Source organism: Xiphophorus maculatus, chromosome 7, assembly GCF_002775205.1.
Source record: "Xiphophorus maculatus strain JP 163 A chromosome 7, X_maculatus-5.0-male, whole genome shotgun sequence".
Classification (NCBI taxonomy): domain Eukaryota; kingdom Metazoa; phylum Chordata; class Actinopteri; order Cyprinodontiformes; family Poeciliidae; genus Xiphophorus; species Xiphophorus maculatus.
Window position 1 is genome coordinate 15,271,272 of NC_036449.1, and position 22,973 is coordinate 15,294,244.

The 22,973-nt window shown below is 38.1% G+C and overlaps 1 protein-coding gene across 3 annotated transcripts in view; it reads right to left on the reverse strand.

Annotated features, from left to right (window-relative positions):
• The window catches only part of LOC102225148 (multidrug resistance-associated protein 4-like), a 53,972-nt gene extending 39,133 nt beyond the window's left edge, over positions 1 to 14,839 (reverse strand). The window contains exons 1-19 of one of the 3 annotated variants that reach the window (XM_023336988.1): positions 14,588 to 14,839; positions 13,727 to 13,837; positions 11,542 to 11,662; positions 10,698 to 10,922; positions 10,518 to 10,607; positions 9,459 to 9,622; positions 9,232 to 9,357; positions 8,819 to 9,068; positions 8,469 to 8,576; positions 8,226 to 8,315; positions 7,838 to 8,029; positions 7,569 to 7,663; positions 7,400 to 7,486; positions 6,905 to 7,001; positions 6,393 to 6,611; positions 6,117 to 6,248; positions 5,941 to 5,978; positions 5,540 to 5,634; positions 3,454 to 3,600 (exon numbers count right to left, since the gene is read on the reverse strand). In XM_023336988.1, coding sequence (XP_023192756.1) covers positions 3,454 to 3,600; positions 5,540 to 5,634; positions 5,941 to 5,978; positions 6,117 to 6,248; positions 6,393 to 6,611; positions 6,905 to 7,001; positions 7,400 to 7,486; positions 7,569 to 7,663; positions 7,838 to 8,029; positions 8,226 to 8,315; positions 8,469 to 8,576; positions 8,819 to 9,068; positions 9,232 to 9,357; positions 9,459 to 9,622; positions 10,518 to 10,607; positions 10,698 to 10,922; positions 11,542 to 11,662; positions 13,727 to 13,837; positions 14,588 to 14,661 — 2,461 coding nt within the window. In that variant the 5' untranslated portion in view covers positions 14,662 to 14,839. Of the gene's footprint in view, positions 1 to 3,453; positions 3,601 to 5,539; positions 5,635 to 5,940; positions 5,979 to 6,116; positions 6,249 to 6,392; positions 6,612 to 6,904; positions 7,002 to 7,399; positions 7,487 to 7,568; positions 7,664 to 7,837; positions 8,030 to 8,225; positions 8,316 to 8,468; positions 8,577 to 8,818; positions 9,069 to 9,231; positions 9,358 to 9,458; positions 9,623 to 10,517; positions 10,608 to 10,697; positions 10,923 to 11,541; positions 11,663 to 13,601; positions 13,838 to 14,587 lie in introns of those variants that run through there. The other 2 variants (XM_023336989.1, XM_023336990.1) reach the window with 2 other exon arrangements.
• Positions 14,840 to 22,973: the final 8,134 nt, after the last annotated feature.

Here is a 22,973-nt window from a genome sequence, read left to right on the forward strand (position 1 = left end):
TATTCAGCCAAAAGGTGGTGCATGTTACTGTAAAAATTATACTCTCACAATTAAAATAGCAATGAACAACATTGTGGAATGTCAAAAATAGGCATTCTTCTTTAATCTTTTTTAAGCAAATCATATTCAGTAAGTGCATTTTAAAATTAATGTAAAATTAATTGAATCGTTTTTATTAGCTGCTATAATAGTTTGTGTCAAATACACATGAAAATCTATGTGTTTTGTAGAATCAAAATACTCACCAGTAAAAACTCCAGTGTGTTTTTGCTGGTAAGTAAAAACACACCAGTTTTCACTCAACTTAGAAAAGTAAGTGCTCAAGTATCAACTGAGATGATTTTCAGTATGATTAGGTACTTTAAAAAATAAATATACAAAATAAATTTAATTAAACGTGTCTTTTTCTATCAAAAGTTGAAACCATGTGCCTGTTACATAGTTACCAGAAATACTATAAGTAAAAAATTACATTCTGAAGTTTTCTTTTTCAGCAGGGATCCTGAGAATTTGTACTTCAACAAACAAGTGATCGCAAGATATTTTTTTCAGCTACAAACTAGCCAGAGTTCATATTAAAATTTTAACAAAAGAACTGGTTATAAAGTCAAATTTTGCACCTTTTAACACACTGTACTCAAATGTATTGACAAATTTCTGAACTTGGAAGGTTTTGATGCAAACATAGAACGAGTTTTAAAAGTAATTGTTGAATTTTATTTGGAAATGACTTGTCAAATAAAAAAGCATAGCTTGTCAGTAGACACAGATCAAATGCAGACGTTATGTGGTTGTTGTACTTTATTATCTATACATTTTTTAATGTACAGGTAAACTAAAAATAAAAATCAGAGATGTGCAAATGATCCTTGTCCTTGCCAATACTGATTTCAGTTTTACTTTTAGGTTTGACTTATAGTTTTTAAAGACAAAAACACAAAAATAAAATAAAAAAAGGTGTTGTAGGTTCTTTAGTAGCAGTAAAAGTCATGAAAGAACAATAAGATTATTCCTAGTTATACAACCAAGCTTCAACTGGCTTTAACTAAACAATAACAAAAATATGTCAGTCTCCAACAATAATGGCTTCTTCTGATTTTGGTCTTTTTAATAAATAGGACAAAATATGATTTATTTTAGCTTTTGACCTACACCCTTTTTAGAGCAGATCAAGGGAACGTTGGTCAACTAACTTGTAAACCTGTATCAAAAAAAATAATTTTAATAGTAAAATATTTTAGGGGATGAAAATCTAACCTGGTATCCTAACCTACAGTCCTAAATCCAGCCCATAATCTAACTATGTTGTGTTAAATCAACTCATGTCTGGATTTTCCCAGGACCCAAGGCTGGTTTAGCAGTATAACTCCATTTGGGTTTTTAATTCAACCATTAGAAAAACCTCTGATGGAGTCAAAAGGTGCAAATTATTTTAGCAGGTACAGCTAAAGTGCTTCTTTGTCAATCCTACCTCACAATAGATGTTTTCTGTTGTTGTAACATACTTCCACAAAATAACAAAAAGCACCTTTATGCAGCGGCACTCACAATGGTAACCTTTAACTCAGAGGGCCACTATCAAACACAAGGCCTTTTTCCAGCGGCAGCAACACACCTATCACTTACACGTGTAAACAGCTGTCAAATCCTCCACAGACGCACAGTTACAAATTGCAGAGACTTATTGCGAGAGCAGTGAATGCGGAAAAAGTGATGGAAGTGACAGTTATTGTGTGAGTGAAAAGAATATTCAGACAGTGGCAAAACATTGGGAGGAAAATGACAGCAACTGTCTAGAGAAGGAAAAATAAAGAAAAACTGCAGAAGAAACATCCAATAACTTCTGTTTTTTTTCTAATGTGACAATAATTTATAATATAGTGTATAATTATTAACAGTTATTTAATTTCAATTTTATTTCTGGTAAATGCTAAGACAGTTACCAATCAATCCAGTCAAACATAAGTGCTGTTTGCCAGTTTGGAGGCCAAGTTGTGACAACTGGACTTTCCACACAATGGCTTACAGATAACAGTACAACAGCAATCAGATTGTGTCTGTTAAGCCTCTCCTTTGCTGCTCTATTAAACAGATCATTACATTATTCGAAGTGTTTGCTCTCCTCAGTGTTGTAAAGATTACTGAGCAAGGCACACCCAGATAAGCGGGTCAGGCAGTCCGATGCGTAATGCAAACAGCAGTAGCTGAAAAACAAAACCGAAAGATTAAGACGTGCCGGGTTCTCTCCATACGCAGCGCTGCAATGAGAAAAGCTTTCGCGCTTATACACCCACCTCTAATGCCAGTGGAAACCGCAAGGTGCAGAACACCCTCAAATCATATTTAGATTTGTGTTACGGGCTTATTATGACTCATTATACAGATACAAGTTGCCCTTCTTGTGGAGAATTCCCACCCGACCCGATTGTGCTGTACACCCATGTCACTATGAGGAGATTAGGCTGCGTAATTATCTCCTGACAGGTGAACAATGCAACAGAAAAAACTGAAGTTATCAAAGTGGGCCACTTGATAGTTGACTTTGGATTTGAGTGACAGCCTGCGGTAATATTCCTTAACCTAATTAAAAGAGGTCTTAAATTATTCTTGGGGAAAAAAATGTAGGGTAAATTATAAACAATAGGCAAAAACATGTTTTTTATATAAAGAAAAACAGGTGCTTTTCTGACTTATTTAGACTGTTTACTCACTTTTTATATCACCCCTGTCTGCCCACTCCAGTGAACCAGCAGCAGTCCACACAAAAGCTAACGAAATGATAAAAATGTCTGACACGGTGCACAAATACAGACAAATACGTCTGTATTTGTACAGCTCCAATCCAAACCCTACATTGTCTAAGCTCTACTGTTCTGCAAACAGTGTTTACTCAATCTAGCTGTTCGCTCTTTTGTAAAACCTCACAGTAAAGATGATAATGCTCTCGCTTGTAGTTTTAAATACGTTACATGCTGAAAAATCTTAAATCTTCTCACAAGAATGTGGATTAATGTAATATTTGTGAAGCTAGATCAGCCTCACAATAAGAATTTAATCTAATAAAATGACAACAAATTGCAATTATATTTTTCTACAGAGAAGTTTTGGATTTTTTAATAAACATTAATTTAAGTTTTTTGTTAAGATAAACATTAAAAAAGAAACAACATAAACTCTATGGGAAGCGAAAGACCCTATTTTTCAGGCTAACATTTTAAATTGAAAAGATTACATCATATAAAAACTTAACAGTCATGACAAACAAGAAAGATGAAGGGAGAGCTGGTAGGTGTTTTAAAGTGGAACAGAAGCCATGTCGCAGAAAGGTAGCAGTCTGCCCTCTAGTGGTGATGCATAACAGCAGCGCTCAATGTTCTCGACTCCTGATCATTTCATCGTTCAAATTCATCATGCCGAAACAGAAATTAGAGCTTCACTTGTATGTCTGCTTACCGATTGGGTTGGTATCAAAAAAGTGGATGGAAGTCCGTAGAATGGCCCTGAACATGTTGTTGTGAAGGGTTTGTGCAGACTTCACCAGGACATTGAAGAAAACCAAACTGCGAATGAAGCCCAACACAACTGAAGTGACTGTTAAAGCTGAAAAAATAAAAACCACAAAGAAGAAATATGTGAAATGTATTACAGAATGATTAAAGTAAAATAGGATTTTTCTCATATGGTGTATTAGTAGAGTTTTGAATATTTTATGGCAGATAAATGTGTTAGTGAAATGTGTGAGTATATGTGAGGATACCTAGTATTTGAATGCTTTTCATAGTAATAAAAGTATGACTTTGATTTAATATAATTTGGTTGTGTGGTAAATAATGCTGGTATTTCTGGATGTGATCAATAAACAACTCGTTATGAGATAAATTTGTTAAATTGCTTGTTAGCACAAGTAGCAAACCAGTCAATCATATGCATTTAGGTATCCAGGGGCAGAGAAGACAACTTGCTGAAGTTCAGACCAACATAAGAATATGGAGGACAGGGGATTTAGGTGCCTTTAGTCAAGGTATTTGGTTGCAAGATGGACTGGTCTTAGTATTTCAACAACTGCTGATCTACTGGGATTTTTCAAGGTTACAGAGAACTATTTGAAAAATAGAAAATATCCAATCATTGCAGTTGTGAAGGATCAAAATTACTTGTTGATGCCAGACAAGAATGGACAGATTAATTCTAAGTGAGAAGCAGAAGGTGCTATGTCTCTTGGTGAAGAACAGGAAACTGACCCTATAGATTGCAATCAACAAAAACTGGACAAAAACAGATTAGAAAAGGATTGTGTGGTCCAGTGATTCTCAGTTGTTGGTCTCTGTTTCCATCCCTTCTGATGGCTACATCCAGCAAAATATGAGGTCGACAAATGAGCTAGGTCTACCCTATAAAGCTGCCAGGGAATGTTTATAACCCAGCATATTTTTTATCTGGTGGCATGTTGGACACACTGTCAGGTCCTTTACATTTTTACCCACCAACATAACGTGTTTCTCCAAGGTTTATATTAGGACCTCTACTTTTGTCTTTTAATATAAATAGCTTTGGTAACACAATTTATTACTGGACGTGAAAATCATGTACATCACTGTTCTCTTCATGCTGCAGCTAAATATTCATGGCAGTTTGTCCATAATCTTACACACTGAATGTTTACACTCCTGGTGCAGGGATTTTTTTCAGATGTCTGTCATAATAGTCAGAAGGGAATATTGTGAAACAGCTATCAATAGTGCCTGCTTCCTTCAATAAAAAACTTGAAAATAACAGAACTGGTTTTAGTCCACTTTAATGGAGTAAGCCAGGATTATCTGGGTCAAGGTCAAAGTTTTTGGTATTAATACTTCTTTGCACATGGTTTTTCTGATAAGTTACTTATACTGAATATTAGCTAGAGTTATTTTGTGTTTTATTAGACATTGTTTTATTTAGTTTTTTTGCATGATTTACTCATTTTGTGCCAAGCCTCTTTTTAAAATAGACCCAATTAGACTTACACTGAATAAATAGTGTACTTTGATATTATCATTAGTAGTAATAGTAGTATCAATAATAGTGATGGTAACAAAAAAATTGCATTTCTAATATATGTATTATATTATTAGTATTGTTTATAGTTTTGTTTTTGTTATGTGTGAGTACTATTCACTAAAAAAGTCCTGAAATAAATGATTTATATATCAATACAGAATAATCCTACCTATGCACCTCTTTCAAAGTAATATCTATTTATGTCGACATTATGAATCATACAGGTATCTTTTTTATCTTGTATGCATTTTCTATGTTTTACTGCTGAGAGCACAAAACCTGAAAAAATGAAGAGGCTGAGAGAAACAAGAAGATAACTGAGGGAATAGAGGAGCAGAAAGGAAAGAAAAGCACTCCTATCTGACTGTACAGCTGAGACCCATGTAAACATAAATTGGGCCTTGAAGGCCCTGGGCCACAGCCAAAGAACTGTGGATCTGCTCAATGAATGACTGTAGCATTCAAAATACACAAAGAGCAATGACAGCTCAGCGAGCTTCACCTGCGTAAATGCCTAGGTACAGGTCAAGGTCCACTTGCTGAGGGAAGCTGCCATTGAGGTGCTCAGTCACACCAGTGTACTTCTGTTCAGAGGCCCTGCGAGTCAGCCGCCAACAGCCAAGAAATTCACAACAAAAAATAAACACAACAAAGATAGTGGGAGAAAAAAGACACAACATCAGGGCACCAAACACAACACATTTATATTGTGAAGCTCAAGGTTGGTTTCAGTAAGCAACAGACAAAGTCAAGTAAAACAGTTTTGTTCAGGCGTTTTCTACGAGATCCTCAACCACTTTCAGTCAGAGAAAATATGACTGACTTACAAAACCATCCATTCAAATTCTTGGAAGCATTCATGTTTTATTGTTTTTCAAAATGTGAAAAGACATACAATCTCACCAGTGTGCAAGCCACCAGTCCTGAAGAACAAATGTAATCTAAACATAACACACAATAAAAAAAATTATTGAACATAAAAACCATATACATGTAGAAAACTTGACACAATCATTTATATTTTTGCAAAATACATATTTGATACAAGAAAACAATTAACTGATTGAAGAGAAACTCACGTGAGCTAGTCCATTGAGTAAAATGAGAAGCAAGAGGACCAAGAGGTTGGCACCTGCCAGGAAATATTTCACATACATACGCAGGCCGACATTTCCTTCCAAGCGACTTTCCTCCTCTATCGGCTGCACTGCCTACACATGGAAACCATAGTATAAGCAGCATTCATCTAAAACAACCCATGTAAAACAGGCCCACGCAGTGAGGAAGGAAAACGTGAGTATCTGCTGCTCTCTAGTGGCTAAAACGATGCACAGCAGAGCAGAGTTATGCTTCACCAAAGTCAGAGGATCTCCTCCATCGATCAGAGAGTAACGAGAGGAGGAAAGGGACGACATGGAGGAGTTGTCAGAGAGGGTGCAATGGAAGGAAGAGCCAGTTCCAGGCAGGGGGGTCATATCCTGCCTCTCCTCATCCTGGTCTTCCTTGAGGAGGGAGGTGAAGTCTACGCCAGAGCATTGCAGCTCACTGTAGGTCCCTTTTGCAACCATCTGGCCCTGAAAAACAAAAAAGAACAAAAGATAAGAGTATTTGTGGATTAATTTAATGTTTGATTAAAACATCAAAAGACTCAAAATCTCAGAAACTTAACAGGATATGAAGTGATTTAGGTTTGAGCTTCTATGAGATTCTCCTGGTATGTTAACCTTAAATTAGAATACCATTGTTTGATGGTATTGCGGTATTTGGCATGACTGTGCAAGTTTGTGACAATAGATATTTCCAAAGGATAAAGTTCCCCCCAAATACCTTACATTGTTTAATGATGGCAGAGTCATAAAACACAAACCTCCTTTAAGACCACAATCATATCTGCAGCCTTTAGATACTGCAGCTGATGAGTTACAAGAATACGCGGTTTCTTCCTCAGGAGTCCACAAATGCACCTGAAAGGAGATTATGTGTAAGAGAGAAAAAAAAAACAATTTTAACTTTTAACAGAGTGGTCAAAAATCCCTCAAAATAAATCAGGAGACTAATAAAGTCATACAAAAATCAACAATTGAGGGTTATTGCTGCTACAGGTCCTATTAAGATGGAGTGTGGTAATAATGTAGCGTGCTTAATTATTTTAACATGGATTTTCCATTTTGGCTTCTTTTTTGTTAAATAAACAAGGACAGAGAAAATTGGTTGAAATTTTTTATAAAATTACTACTGAACTAAAATTAAGAACCATGTGAAGAGCAGCTTATTTTATTAAGTATTGAACCATAAATCTCTATATTTAGAAGAGCACATCTTTTTTTAATCATAAGTGTAAGATGTTGATAATCAGACTTACTCCTCGAAAAGGTGCCGGCCCACTTCAGCATCTACTGCACTAAGAGGGTCATCAAGCAAGTAGATATCTGCATCACGATACACCGCTCTGAAAGCCCACAAAAATGAAGGTTATCAGTCTCACTGGTACTAAAGAAGAAAGTAAACTACTTTAAAAATATTCAGCACACCTGGCTAGGCTGACTCTTGCCTTCTGTCCTCCACTGAGGTTGACCCCTCGGTCCCCAACCATGACTAAGTCACCACCAGGCAAAAGATCCATGTCCTGAGAAAGGAGGGAAGCAACTTTAGGTGGGGTGACTTAATATCTAGCTCATATTTACTGAGACTCACTATGCAAGATTCAGAATAAGACAACAAATGAAACCAAATCGTTTAATGAGAGCATAACAATACAGTCAAACATGTAATAATAAGGAACATCAGGGTTCATTCTCACTCGCTTGAGGGCGCAGGCTCTTAGAACTCGATCATACTTCTTGGGGTTGAACTCATTGCCAAACAAAATGTTGCTACGGACCGTGCCAGGTAAAATCCACGGCTGCTGGGATGTGTAGGTCACCTCTCCTTTGACTTTGACCACACCAGTTTCCTGACTCAATTCTCCCAGTATGGCATTCAAGAGTGAGGACTGACATGAAACAAATTTGAGATTTAAATGACAAGGCTGACACCCCTGAAATTATTTTATTTTTATTTTTTACCAAGGGAAAGATGCGAGTTTGGAGGCAATTAAGACAACAAACATTTTTTCAGTGTAGAATTAATTATTATTAAATTATTTCAAGGTTTAAAAACAAGAGTGAAACTGTGAAAACAGACCTGACCTTTCCAGCTCCGACGGGCCCAATAATCGCCAGCAGCTGCTCAGGCTTCACTGTGAAACTCACATTCTGTAAAGTTGGTGCTTCAAGATTCTGCAATAAAGGACCAAATAAGATGAAAACTCCATAACCTAAGCAATAAATGAGCTGATAGCAGGTATAGTTAAAACCAAAATAAAAAAAAGACATTTGAGTCACATGCCCAAGAAAAGAAAGGAGAGTGCAGTTCCTCCTTGTGTTTCTCACCTTATCCCAGTAGCATTTCAGATCTTGTATTTTAACCATGCAGTCCCTTCTCTCTGCCAAAGGCATTCCCAGATGCTGAGGTGCAACTTCATTTAGCAAAAGAAATTTCTTAAGGAAAAAGATAAATTGCAGTTTTTCAATGAAACATTGGTTATAAATCTGCAGCAATAAATCTGTTCATCATGAACAGATGAAATGTACAATTGAACCTAGTTTCTGTGAGATCTCATGAAAATTGCTGCTAGCATTTTTCAGTCTCTTTTATTCAAGGCATTTGCTTGACTCTGTAAAAAGAGAAAAATCAAGTTTCTGTGAGGAGCGATTATGTTTTCCATCTCTTTTGCCATTACCTGTATCCTCTGGATGCTGATGAGAGACTCTGATACCTTTTCTATGGCGAAGGGGAAAAAGAGCGTGATGGTAAGTCTGACTGCCCCATAGAGGGAAACGGCCATGAACAGTTTGCTGGCCGACATCCTGTTTCCTGTGAGCACATAAACGCAGACGGTGAAAAAGATGACGATCTTGCTCGCCACAAAAAAGGACGCCATGTTCAGGCCACGAAGGTAGGAACTTTGCATGATCTTGGAGATTTCCATTCTGTAACAAATGAAAAATAATGGCATGATATACTGCTTTGAAAAATTAATAACAGATCTGACTAAAGGGCATGTTGAAATGTGATGCTGCTCTGCTGCAGAGTAGAAACTTGCATCATAAGAAATCATGAAGAAAATTGAGTGAAAAACAAACTCTACTGCACCGTCTGACTTCATCCACAAGTGCACCAAAAGGCTTCTCCCACCCGTACATCTTTATAACTCTGATCCCAGAAATAACTTCACTCATTGTGCGGATTCGCTCGTCTGTTAGTGCTGCTGTTTCAGCCCTGAAAAAAAAGACACAAATTGCAGAAATGGAGGGAATGCAACACAAGACAAGGCCTTTTACAGACCGATCAAACCAAGATGTAACTGATCCAAAATAAACCTCAGCCTGGAGAACAAACGTCCAAACATGGTTTGTATAGGCATCAGAATGAAGAGGATCACCATTCCAGCAAGACACGATGGTCCGATAACATACAGCAACAGTAAAATCACGGACACTGCTTGAAGAGGACCGAGCCATAAGAAGTGCAAGTATAAGGTAACCTGAAGAGAGATTGAGAGGAGGCTGATATACTATATAAACAAAAAAAATTCTAATGTATACCTGCGTACTTTGTAGAACTTAAAAACATTTCTGAAGAATGTTTTTAAGAGCAGTTACATCAGCTCTAAGTGTACATTTGAAAAAGCCCACGTTTTTAAAGGAAAGAACAATATATCCACTGTAAAACATGGAGGGTGTTTGGTTTCCTTTCACAGCAGCCTTATTGCATCTGGTGCTGTGAATCATAAATCTTTGCAGCGATCAATGAAGTCATGAGTTGACCAAGTCACCCTTCAGAAGAAAATGCTGTCCAGTGTCAGAGAGCTCAACTTCAGTTGCAGATCTTGGGTCTCTTAACAGGCTAATGACCCAAAATATGCAGCTGAGTGCACAGCAGAAATTACAGAGAAATAACCATTAGAGTATTTGTGAATGGCCCTCCACGAACACAGACCTTAACCTTACTGAGAATCGTTAGACAAATGCAAAAACTGCAGTGAGGTAACAGCTGTCTATGAACTTGAGATATCTCTAGCAGTTTGTCCTGAAAGAAGGGGACGAACTACTGGTTGGCATATGCTAATGCCTCATTATGAAGTACAGAGCATGTTGGTTGTGGAAGCTACAAAACATGTTGTCACAAAATAATTAGGAAATATTTTTTGCATAGAAGCCAGTTTCAATACACAAAATGTTTAACTTGCATCTTTAAGTTTGTCAGTTTCAAAGAAAAATTATCTAGTTTTTTTTTTTTTTAAAGGTAGCAACAAATGTATGTGCATCTGTATATAGGACAATTTCTCTAAATGTCTTATGATTTTTAAAGAAATCAAATTAAAACCTATAATCTTATGATTTGATCTAACTATATTTAGGTATAGAATGTCGAGTTACCTCATCAAATTTGTTGACATCGTTGGACAAGAGGTTCACAATCTGCCCTGTGGTGGTTTCAGCCATTGCTGAGCTGCTGAGACAAAGAGCCTTTGCAGAACAAAGGTATCAAATCAAGTCTACAGAATAAACTCAGCACAGAAGGTAACATTTCTCCTGCGGAAAAACACGACGACTGACCTTCCGATAGATCATATGGCACATGGCCACGCGAATCTTCATGCCAGCCCGCTGGACTTGGTAGAAGTACACATGATGAAGCAGAGCTAGGCCTATGGTGGCCAATGAAATGCCTGCAGCAGAGCTGTAAGCTTCAGAGATCAAAGCTGGCTCAGCAGTGTCGTAGCTCTCAAGGAACTCGATTAGCTTCCCAAGAAGCACTGGCTGAATGACTTTGATAAATTCCTAATAGACAAAACAATTGTAAAACAAAATAAATGCTTGTTGCAAACAGTGTCTTGAAAAGGTATCTGTTCCTTGAACTTTTCTCACATTTTCAGCACAAAAATCTATGTACTTTTAAATGATTTTATGTTGTAGACCAACACAAAGTAGTCCATAACTGTAAAGTGGAAGGCAAATTAATCAACATATAATCCCCATGGTGAAACATGGTGATGGCAGTGCCATGCTGAGGGCATGGTTTCCTTCAGCAATGACTGGAAAGCTGGTTGGAGGTCACCTTCCACCAAGACAATTACTATAAACATACAGTCAGAACTACAATAAATGGTTTAGATCAGTGGTCCCCAAAGTCGGTCCTCGAGGGCCGCAGTCCTGCATGTTTTAGTTCTCTCCCTGGTGGCACCAACAACCTTTTCAGCATGTCACTGTTCTTCTTAGACCTTCTAACAAGCCATTATTTATTCCAGGTGTGTTAAACCAGGAAGAGAACTAAAGTTCCCCAAAGTTGGTCCTCAAGGACCAACTTTGGGGAACCCTGGTTTAGATCAAAGATCTAAACCCTGGTTTAGATCAAAGATATAGAATGTGGAAGTATTCATGGCATATGAACTCTTTCTACCTCTATAAAGATGTACATCCCAATTAATGAGTACGGTTTCCAGTAACAGTGGATGAGAGCTCTGGCAAGGCTGGGTGGCCGCAGATCTTTTACTGCCTGCTCAACTTCTTGATTCCAAAACCTGCAAAAAAGAAAAACAAAAAGTCATTATCGAGATTTGTTTGGATATATGTTTATGATATCTAAGAAAATGTGTTCTCAATTTAGTTTCAATTTCTAAACTGTGCACTTACAGGGGTACTAAATTGAATTCTGATCTCTTATCTCTGTAAACTGTCTAAAACACTCCAGAAGTAGCAATCTACACTATGTGAAAAATTACCAATCCATTACCATCAATAGCAACACGACCTTATGTGCCTAATTAATGTATTTCACAAGAATCACCTAATCTGTCTCTGACTTAAAAGTCTTGTACTTGACTGCCTATAATTACCTTTTTACTGTATGTACCGAGTTCAATCTCTAAATAGCAAAGTAAAACTTAGATTGAATTGGAGTTGAATTTATATGATTCGACTGAACTGAATATATAGTGGTGAATATATACTTAATGTATTTGTTTTGTCATGTGCTTCAGCACTGTATGAGTAAACTGAATTAAGGCTGAAAGGGACAGTGTTATGCTAAACATTGACGTATCCATGACTTCACAGAAAGAAACCATAATAGGATTTTGTTTGAGAACATACCACCTTTACATTTTTCATATTTTACCACATTACAACAACACAGTTCAAGATATTTTGTTTGAAATGTATGTAAATCCTGTTTTTAGTTCAAGCCACAGTCCCATCAGCTCTGGCAAACTTCCTTGTTTCTGCTGAAGAAATGCATCCTATTTCAGTTTTGTTCCAATGCAAAAAATCTGACTAACGCAACCTCTAACTTCAAACATATCCTTGGCTAACACAGGAGTTATTATGATAGCAGTAGGAAAGAAGCTTTCCCCCATGCACGAGTTTGAAAAGTACAGTCTAAATATAGGTGGGCTCTTCTCCAAGCACAATGTTCCCTCTGAGGCCACACTTCCTCACAGAAAGCAGCCTCTGCTGTATGTGGAAGAGGTGCAGGCTCTTACATCTCAGCTCTGACATCTTAATGTCAGGCAGTTGGAGTAGAAAATGGTCTCTGTTTTGCTATGACAAGTGAACTTTCTCAATGGAAAATAAAGTTCATTTAACCTGAGAATACACCCTCTTCTATTAACAGCTAACAGTAAAATTTTAACTCAAGCTCCTACTGCCCTGAGCCCTAATGCTGCATTGGTTTCCAGGGATCTAAATCTGACATACTGTAGTTATTAGTTAAATTTTGTGTGGGTCAATCAACCAGAGCACAGGCACAGCGAGGACATTACGGAAACAGAGAACAGTGGAGGATTTCTACACTTGAGGACGTCTTGAAAAAGTCTAATAAAGGGAAGGCAAATAAAGACAGGAATGACCTAAATGCAACCAACACAGCACAGGGGCTGCAGTGGTTATAAAATGTTCAAATCTCTCTTTTGTCTAACCATAACACATCAGACTGCTTTTGAATATTTTTTTAAAACTCACCTTTTGCATTGCCTTTTGACACAAAATTATATTTTGACTTCATTTTATTTATTTATTTTAGGTTTGATTGCATGGCTGGTTATATGTGTGCTTAAAGTATTTGTCATTTTACTATTTTATGTTTTGTATCTATGTAATGTAACTTTTAATTTCAATGTTTTTGTATGTATTCTGCACACCACATCGGTCCTGTGTGGCAAGGTAGAGTGCTAGATTTGGATTGGATATGTCTCTGTTCTTAATTTTGAATTGTTTTTCAGCAACAAAATACCAAATAAAATGCCTTGCCTGCCTGCCGTTTTTTACAGGATTCCACAAAGAACAGGGTAATAACATTATAATGGTGGATCATAGTGGTGGATCTGCCAAAGCAGAGTTTGTGGCTAAAAAAAAAACCCACTAAATTTATTTCAAATTCAAATTACTATAGAATCCAAATTCAACTCAATCTAAAACTGCTCAAAACATAATTTAAATAAAATACTTTTATATACATTTTACCTTTAGAGATGTCTTTAACAAGTCATATTGACCCTTTTAGTTCAATAACCTTAAGATTATTGACTACCATATCTGCATCTGACTACAGATGCTTTTACACTAACAAATATAAGTTAGTGTGTTACTGCTGTAGTTCCTCTCCAAGTCGCTGAGATGCGTCCTCTGGAAGAACTCTGTACATGTCATCCTCTTCCAGTCTCCTCTTGTACCCAACTCTGAATAAGGGGTTCAGCCAGCTAAGAATAAAAAATATGGCCACGTGTTAATTATTTTTACAACAATAAGTAAAAGAAACTAACAATCAGACAAAAAAAGTTCCTCAAACATATGTGACCCCAGTTAGTCAGAAATGTGTGAGAAAGACAGCAGTTTTGTCAAAGGGAATGGGCCAAAATTCCTAAACAGAAAAAGTTTAGTTTGTGTTGATGTCAGTCAGTGAGAAAAAATGTGCATTTTTATACTGTGCATGTAAATATTTGATTTCAGCAGTATGGAAAAGTCATTTAAAGAAGATTACATTTGGAAAAAAAATTGTTTTTTTCAATTGTATGCTTGAAGACAATTGACAATACCAATATTTCAACAATAACAGCTGATATGAGTGTTGTACAAGAATGTTAAAGCAGATAATTTAATGCAATTTATAATTATTGTTATTGCAAATGGAACTATAAAAATCCTTAATAAAAGGACATCTATATATAAAACGATGTTGACAACACAAATAAAGTTAGCCCAATAAAGGGCTTATGTTAACTTTGTACATAAACTCCTTTCTCAAGCTTGTTTTTGTCCTAAAATTAAAGTGGAGTATTGTTTTAATGCTAAAAAAGCAGAACTTTCTCCCTAATATGATGCTCTGCAGCAACCTGTTATCACACCCAGGAAAGGCTCTCTTCACTGTCCACTGCCCATGCACTCTGCAAAACCCTCTGTTCAGCTCAGGTCACGCCACACTGTCAGTGGGAAAGGGCAGTTTTTCTTACCAGAAGAAAATCTTGGAGAGAAGATTAGCTGTGGCTGACGGATTATCCTCCTTCTCCTTATTCAGAGTTTCCATTGCCCCAACACTCAAAGCAAACCCAGCAAGCTGCTTCTGCAGGCTATGTCCCAGAGAGATATAGAAGGGGAAACACAGCGAGAGCACCTGTTATAAACTCTTCTGTGTGTCAGAATCGGCCCTTGTGACATTCAGGGCAGGATTACTGCAGGAGATTGGCAGCCGGTGTCCCGGTGTTCTAACTATCTGTGCTACCCATTCATCTGTCCTACCTTGCGGTAATGCGCATGCGTACATCGATGCTACGTCACATAGCACCGACAGATAGCTGTCTATCCGTGCTACGGTAGGAAAATCTGACGAGAAGCAGTTTAGCGCATACGTGATTCATTTCCATTGTGGACACAGAATGGGGTTCAGTTCAGTTCAAATTTATTTAATCAAGGACAGCACATTAAACAATGTTACATGTGGGAAAAAACGTGTAGCAAAAAAAAAAAAAAAAAAATACATGTTTTGTGCATTGGTTTTCTAACCTATGCACAAAATTTATTTCTTGGCTGTACCGTTATTTAAAGACAGTAATATCAAAAGTTAAAAATTCCTGTCATATACACAGACACCTACCTTGAATTTCTGCAAGAAAAACATAGAAATGTATATCAGAATGTATATCAGAGAAAGTTAATTCTCCATAACAATGTAAGTCTGTATAAATCAATCTTCACGTATTTGTTTTTGTTTTAGCCAATGTTTCGTCTGGGAATTGAAAATTCTAAGATCCGTTTACATTTTTATCCCTGAAGGTGGGGTCTCTGTGTGCAGATGAGGTTTTCTGAATCAGGTTACTGTGTGAATCAGGTTCCCCGAGCTCAGGCCACCTGTCTGAGCTCGGGGAAGTGACAGGGGCTCACGGCAGCGTGGGAATTCTGGCTCTTTTTAGTGAACCAGCTCTTTTGGCTCCATAGGCGTTTTTGAATTTAGAATCTTAAATTTTAGTAAAGGTGTGTAATTCAAGATATCTCTAATTCCTTTGGAGAATTTAGTTTAGTTTTTGTAATTAGATATATCTCAAATAGGTATTTTGCCTAGTCAAAATATAAGTAGAGATATCTTAAATTACTAAAACGTCTAGTCAGAAAACAATTTGAGATATCTGCAATGTAAGGGCGGTGAAACCAAATATATGTTAAAACGGCCTGCCATACTATTTTTGTTATTAATGAGCGTGACGCTCATGCGCAGTGCTGGATAAAAATATGACGCAGCTTCTCCGTGAGCGTTTTTAAAAAGACGCGGCTTTCACCTGGCCGCACAGAGACACAAAACTGTGGGTCTTGATATTCATGAACTTTGGGACCTGGATTAAAAATTATACTTTCTCATCTCCCAAGACGCGAAATCCGAGTGGACGCCCAGCCTTATGACTGAAACCTTTGTGGATCCGACTGAAATCGTGTCTGTGAGGCCTTGTACTTGACCTAGCAGTAGGCCGCAGTGATGGCAAGTAGGCCGCGGAAGCGTCGTGTTTGAAATCGCTGCGTTGGTTATTCGGTAAGTTATTTTTCGGAAACCTTATTCTAAGTTGTTTGTTTGGTTTTTTTTTTTTTCCCACCGATGACATTAGTGAAGCAATTTTTTGTGTCTAAACAGAGCAGCACAAAAGGAGATACCCGACCATGGCGTCTCAGCGGCGGTTTGTTTGGTTGCTGGCGTCCCTGAAACATCTGAGGAGATATAATGGCATCTGGAGCTAGCAGCTGATCGATTATGGCTGTACTACAATCAAGCTGAGGATGGCTGGCAGTTGATCGATTATGGATATACTACAATCAAGCTGAGGATCGCTTCCGTCAAGCTGAGGAATCGCTACAAGGTGCCTGGCGGATCCGCCCGACTCATCAAAGGTTGGTTAAGTCAAAGAACTGTTCCAATGGCGGGTCCAGAAGACATCTCAGGGTAGGAGCTGTTGCGGGTTTTGCTATGCTACGCTGCTGATGCTAACGTTGTTTGCTGAAGGCCAACGCCAGGCCTCTTGGTGTGCTGGTTTTGGTTTGATTCTCTGCTGAGAGTCAATGAGCTGATAAGGATTCTGCTGTTGTAAATCCTTCTGTCTTTGAATTTTTAGTATTTGAAGCAGTTGCTGGGGTCTTGTGACCTGTGGAGGTTTAGGTGCAACTAGAATCTGAAGTTCCTGGCTCAAAGTCATGTGATGTGAAAGAAAAGTCTGCCAAAGATTTGGCAAATACAGTTTAGAGGCTGTAGGAAGTGATTCAGCTTAGGCTTTGTACATATCACAATAACAATCCTTGATAACATACCTACTTATTAGTACTAATATAATGTGGCTATGTTGACATTGGTATAGCTGCATTAGGTTAATATTTATCTTTCCAAAGAATATCAAATATGTTTTTGGGTGAATGAGGTCTTCAACATACATACTTTTTTTTTTTGTACCTATTTAATATTTCAGTTTGAAATTTAGGGTTCATACTTTAATAATTCAATAACTCAAAGCAAATTTAATTTACGTTCAATTTAAACCGGAAAACCGATTACGTTTTGCGCCGAAACAACGCGTGGCCTCGTCAATTCTTCACTTTTATTTCTTCTGGATGACGACGGACAATGGAGAGATTTCCTGGAGCTGCAGGCCGGAGGTCCCAGAGGTAATGTTCACACTGTAATCCACCATCTCTTATTTGCAGTTTTTCAGCTGAACTCCATGTTTTCCTTCTGGAGAAGATCGAGTGGGACCTGTCCTTCAGTGTTTTAGTTTGTCTAAACCCATTTTCTCTCCTAGACTAAGCAACTGGTGGACCTTTTGTTGTAAATAACTTTTTTTTTTCTCATAGATAAAGCCACCAAAGGAGCTTTGCTACAACTTACATTCTTTTCTCCTATAGAAACACTCCTGGAGCAGCTCTTTTTCTTTTTCTGTCTCTCTCTTTATTCTGTCCTTTCAAATCCCCCGGGGGTAGTGACAGATGGCCTTTCATACAGAGCCAACTCCTGGTTCTGCTGGAGGGTTCTTCCTGTTAAAGGGAAGTTTACCCTCTCCACTGTCACTACATGCATCTTAAATATGAGGCATTGATTTAGCTTACTTACCTGTTAACCAATTAAAATAATTGGTGCAGTGTTAGCCTCATTTTGGAAAGTCTTCCTGTTAAAGGGAAGTTCTTTTTGGAAAATCTTCCTGTTAAAGGGGAGCTTTTTCCTCTCCACAGCCACAACTTGCATCCTCAGCAGGAGGCTTTGCTTAGGCTTACTTTACTTTTAATGAATTTAAATAATTGGCCCAGTGTTCAACCAATACAAGAAAGTTCAAACCTCCAAAAGTAGATGCCAAAACATTCAAAACCCCAAAAGTAGATACCAAAACATTCAAAACCCCAAAAGTAGATACCAAAAGGTTCAAAGCTTATAATTATAACGTTAATTCACAACAATATTGTTGTCAAGGCATTTTACAAAAAGTCATTTCAATTTAGTCAGATTACTATTGATCTATGTTATCAATTCACTAGGTTCACTTAATTATAAAGTAGTTTAAAAAGTTTGTACCAAATACAATCCAACCAATTGTATGGTCATTACTTATGGCTTTCACTCCCCCTGACCAGCAGGGGGTGGCAGCATATTGCTTGTGTAGTGTTGTTGACTTTACAGCAGTCCCTCAGACAGGGCATGCATGTTGCAACAGTGAAGAGGAAGAACTCCCCTCTACCAGGAGCAAACCTCCAGCAGAAGCAGAACTGGGCTCAGTACCAGCAGACATCTGCCACGAACGACTGAAGCTGAGAGAAGACAGAGCAGAGACACAACAACAGGTCAACTGATCAGGAGAACTTTCTATGTTCATGGAAATGGAAAGGAGAACGGTTAGGTGATGGCAGCATCATGTCAGCCAATACCCTTTTCCAGGAAGCAACCACAGCTAATCAACACCAGACCAGGTGTGGCTTCTGTGGAGAGAAAAATCAGTGAAAAAACCAAAAAGCTTAGTTTCTAACTAAACTGACTGTTTAGTTAGAAACCCCAGAGCGCCACCTTCTGGCCTCTCTCCAGATCAGTTCAGTTCAGAGAAGGATTTGGTACTTTGGCCTCATCTAGCCATTGTTTTGTTTTCTTTTGTTTTTTTAATGGAACATTTTGCTTAGAGACTTCATAATTAATTTTGTTTTATTTATTTTGGATATGTAAAATGTCTTCCAGTTTCAATGTTAAATGTTAGAATTTAATGTACTGTATATTGTTTTTTGAGAAGGTGTTCTTGCATCATTTTAGCGTTACCATGGTTATGGCATTTATTATAAGGCTTAGACTAGTTTAATGTGATCCGTCAGTATTTATGCTGCTGTTTGTCATTTTCTGTTTGTACTACATTATTTATTTCAACTGTTTTTGTTTTCTCATTGATTTTTCTTTCCATAGGAGCCACACCTGGTCTGATGTTCTGATTAGCTCTGGATGGTTCCTGGACAAGAGCATCGGCTGGCATGATGCTGCCATCACCTAACCGTTCTCCCTCTCCTTTTCATTTCCACAAACATAGAAAGTTCTCCTGGATCAGTTGACCTGTTGTTGTGTCTCTGCTCTGTATTCTTTCAGCTCCAGTCAGTCATGGCAGATGGCTGCTGGTACTGACCCCAGTTCTGGTTCTGCTGGAGGTTTCTTCCTGGTAGAGGGGAGTTCTTCTTCTCTGTTGCTACATGCATGCTCTGTATGAGGGACTGCTGTAAAGTCAACGACTCAACACAAGCGATTTGCTCTCGCCCCCTGCTGGTCAGATGGAGTGAATGATGTAAGTAATGACTCCATACAGTGTGCTGGGTTTCATTTGGTACAAACTTTTTAAACTACTTTGATAATCAACTGAGCTTATTGTACTAGAAAAATTGGAGTACATGTGGTTGAACTAAAATTACTTCACAATTTTAGTGTTTAGTGTAGGTTGCCTTGAGATGACATTTGTTGTGAATTGGCAATATATAAAATTGAACTTTCAAACTAACAAACGAGCCCCACCTATGAACAATATAAAAACTAACAAAATCCCAACAACCAATACAAGGAAGTTCAAAACCCCAAAAGTAGATGCCAAAACATTAAAAACCCCAAAAGTAGATGCCAAAACATTAAGAAACCTAAAAGTAGATACCAAAACATTAAAAACCCCAAAAGTAGATACCAAAAGGTTCAAAGCTTATAATTATAACGTTAATTCACAACAACGTTGTTGTCAAGGCATTTTACAATAAGTCATTTCAATTGAGTCAGATTACTATTGATCCAAGTTATGAATTCACTAGGTTCACTTAATTATAAAGTAGTTTAAAAAGTTTGTACCAAGTACAATCCAACCAATTGTATGGTCATTACTTATGGCTTTCACTCCCCCTGACCAGCAGGGGGTGGCAGCATATTGCTTGTGTAGTGTTGTTGACTTTACAGCAGCCCCTCATACAGGGCATGCATGTTGCAACAGTGAAGAGGAAGAACTCCCCTCTACCAGGAGCAAACTTCCAGCAGAAGCAGAACTGGGCTCAGTACCAGCAGACATCTGCCACGAACGACTGAAGCTGAGAGAAGACAGAGCAGAGACACAACAACAGGTCAACTGATCAGGAGAACTTTCTATGTTCATGGAAATGGAAAGGAGAGGGAGAACAGTTAGGTGATGGCAGCATCATGTCAGCCAATACCCTTTTCCAGGAAGCAACCACAGCTAATCAACACCAGACCAGGTGTGGCTTCTGTGGAGAGAAAAATCAGTGAGAAAACAAAAAGGTTAGTTTCTAACTAAACTGACTGTTATTAAGGAGGAAATTTATTAGGTTAGCTTAAATTTTGAAAAAAAGCATGGCTCTCTTTTCCTCCTGTTAGCCCGGATCGCAAGCGGATGCCGTCACGGCTGGAAAAAACAGACGGCGAGGCTCGATGACGTCACAGAGATACAGAGTTTAATTCAATAGAAAACACCGTATGAATTTAACAAGAAAACTTCAGAGTACAAAAATACATTCTTTACCTGAGACAAAAGAATTAAAAAGAACAAAGGATCTTTGGAGACAGCTGTTGCTTAAAAGCATAACAGGACAGTTGTCTGAATTTTATTGTTGCGCATTCCCTTTTTCTAGGGAAGGCGTTTCTCTTTGTTAATATATGCAAATAGGGCGTACCTCTGTTTTGACCAACCAAGAGCGACCTTGGAAAAAAACTTAGACCTTCCCCTGAGTTTTAATGACAAATATCAAGAGTCATTTTAGTTATTAAAGTTATAAGTTATTTTCACAAAACCTATCTTGCTCCTCTGCAGTCAGCTTCTCCAAAGATTTGACCCTTTGCTTTATCACAAACAATAATGAGATAGAAGTCTTTTTTAACCTGTAAAACATAACATTCAAATCATTCTCTTTTGATTCCGATATTGTCATAGTTAGTACATTTTCAAATACATTCGATTTACTAGATTAGTACTTGTAGCTTGGGTAATATACTTTAATCTAACACACTATTGCTATTAATATTAAGAGGTATATCAGAAATTAAACTAAGTGTTTTCCAAGATTCCTAAGTTGTGGTCAACTCCAGATGCAACTTTGAGCTCCTGGGAAACCCCCGACCTCTGACCTGCGAGCCGGGGAAGATATTCTTTATGGCCTCCTAATTTAAAACCTTTCAAGAGCATAGTGTTTTATGGTTGCTCTAAGTTACAACCTTGCCAGAAAAATGTTTATCTGTGAACTCCTGCTTGCATCTGCTTTTGTCCAAAGGAATGTTGGTCTACTTAAACATACATGGCATTAGCTTAACTATATTAAACCATCAAAAATAGCCATGATTCCTTAACAATTCCCCCTGTTGAGGTCTGAGAATTATATAAATCAGACCTCACAAACAAATCGATTATGCCTTCTAATAGAAGAACTAAAACTACGTAATATACTAAATGAAATACCAATTCCCCCTGGTCAAATAGAACCGCCCAGCTCCACAACCCCCCCATCAGCAGCTCCCCTAAAAAGCATCTGATAGGGCGGTGGCGGTGGTGGGCCGCTGCTCCCCTTCTCAATTGAAACTGCAATAAGCCTAATAATAAGGAGCGTATACACGGAACACAGCAGCATCCGCATGTGACTATTATGGCCACAAACGTAGCCACCGAAACCAACAATGACATAACAATCCCTTTCCATTTACCAAACATAGTAGAGAACCACCTGTCCAAGCCGCCATCAATACCTGAATGTTCATGCATAGTGTTACTCAAAATTCTCAAACCTTCCAACGCTCGAGTGACAGATCCATCAGGGGCCGTATTGTTCGGAATGAAAGTACAGCAGCTCTCTTGGAACATAAAACAGACTCCACCCTTTTCGGCCAACAGCATGTCCAGCGCCATCCGATTTTGAATTGTCATTAAAGAAGTAGGAGCTAACTGCTCCTTCAAACCCCCAACAGCATCCCTGGTTAGATTCGCTAGCCTCAAAAGATTATAATGGACATAATTTATCCTATCAACATTTTTATTCGGCGTGATAGGAAAAAGAGCTGATAACACTGGTATATTTTCAAAACCTGCTGCAATTTGATCCGCCAATTTATATTGATCCGGGACCCCTCTCGGCACGCCGATGGCATCTACATAAGTGGGAGAATTAGTAGTCAAATCAAATGCAGTATCAGAACGTGTATTACGCACCTGTCTCTTGTGCCTCTGAGTCTGTAAGGTGAGCACCTGCTCCGGTCCTACAGGATCAAGTCTTTCTCCCACAACCATAAGTGGCACAGCCAGGCGAGTCATGGCACATACTCCAACAGTCTTAGGAGGAATACGCACATATAATCTATCACCCCCACAAAAATAATAAAGTCCAGCTCTTGCCCAACTCCCGATTCCGGCCGCTGTCAAAGTAACATTACACCAATCACTAGAAATCTGTCCTAGATTGAAATCGGGCTTAAGATGAGTAAAATTAAAACACACATACAAACCGTTACCCTTAACCGGAAGAAAAGTTCCCGTCTGAGTATAGTTATTAATAGGTGGATATATTTTGGCAAGCGCATCACAATTTACGGGATCTGCCTCAGTTGTTAACCTCAGCATGCAATTAAAACCCCAACTATCTCCCAAGTGTAATGGGGCAGGCTCAGTAAACAAATGAGGTCGAGCTGTAGCACATGCAATGCAGTTCCCAATATTAGTTTCCTTAGCCGTTTGAACCATCCAATTCAGCCATAAGTTTTTTTCCCTATACCCAGTCGCTGTTTGAATGATGTCCAATGGTGAAACTGCTGTGTAGTCAATCTTAGCCGCATGCTGATCCGGAATTTCCATATCCCTGTCTTCCTCCCCCTCA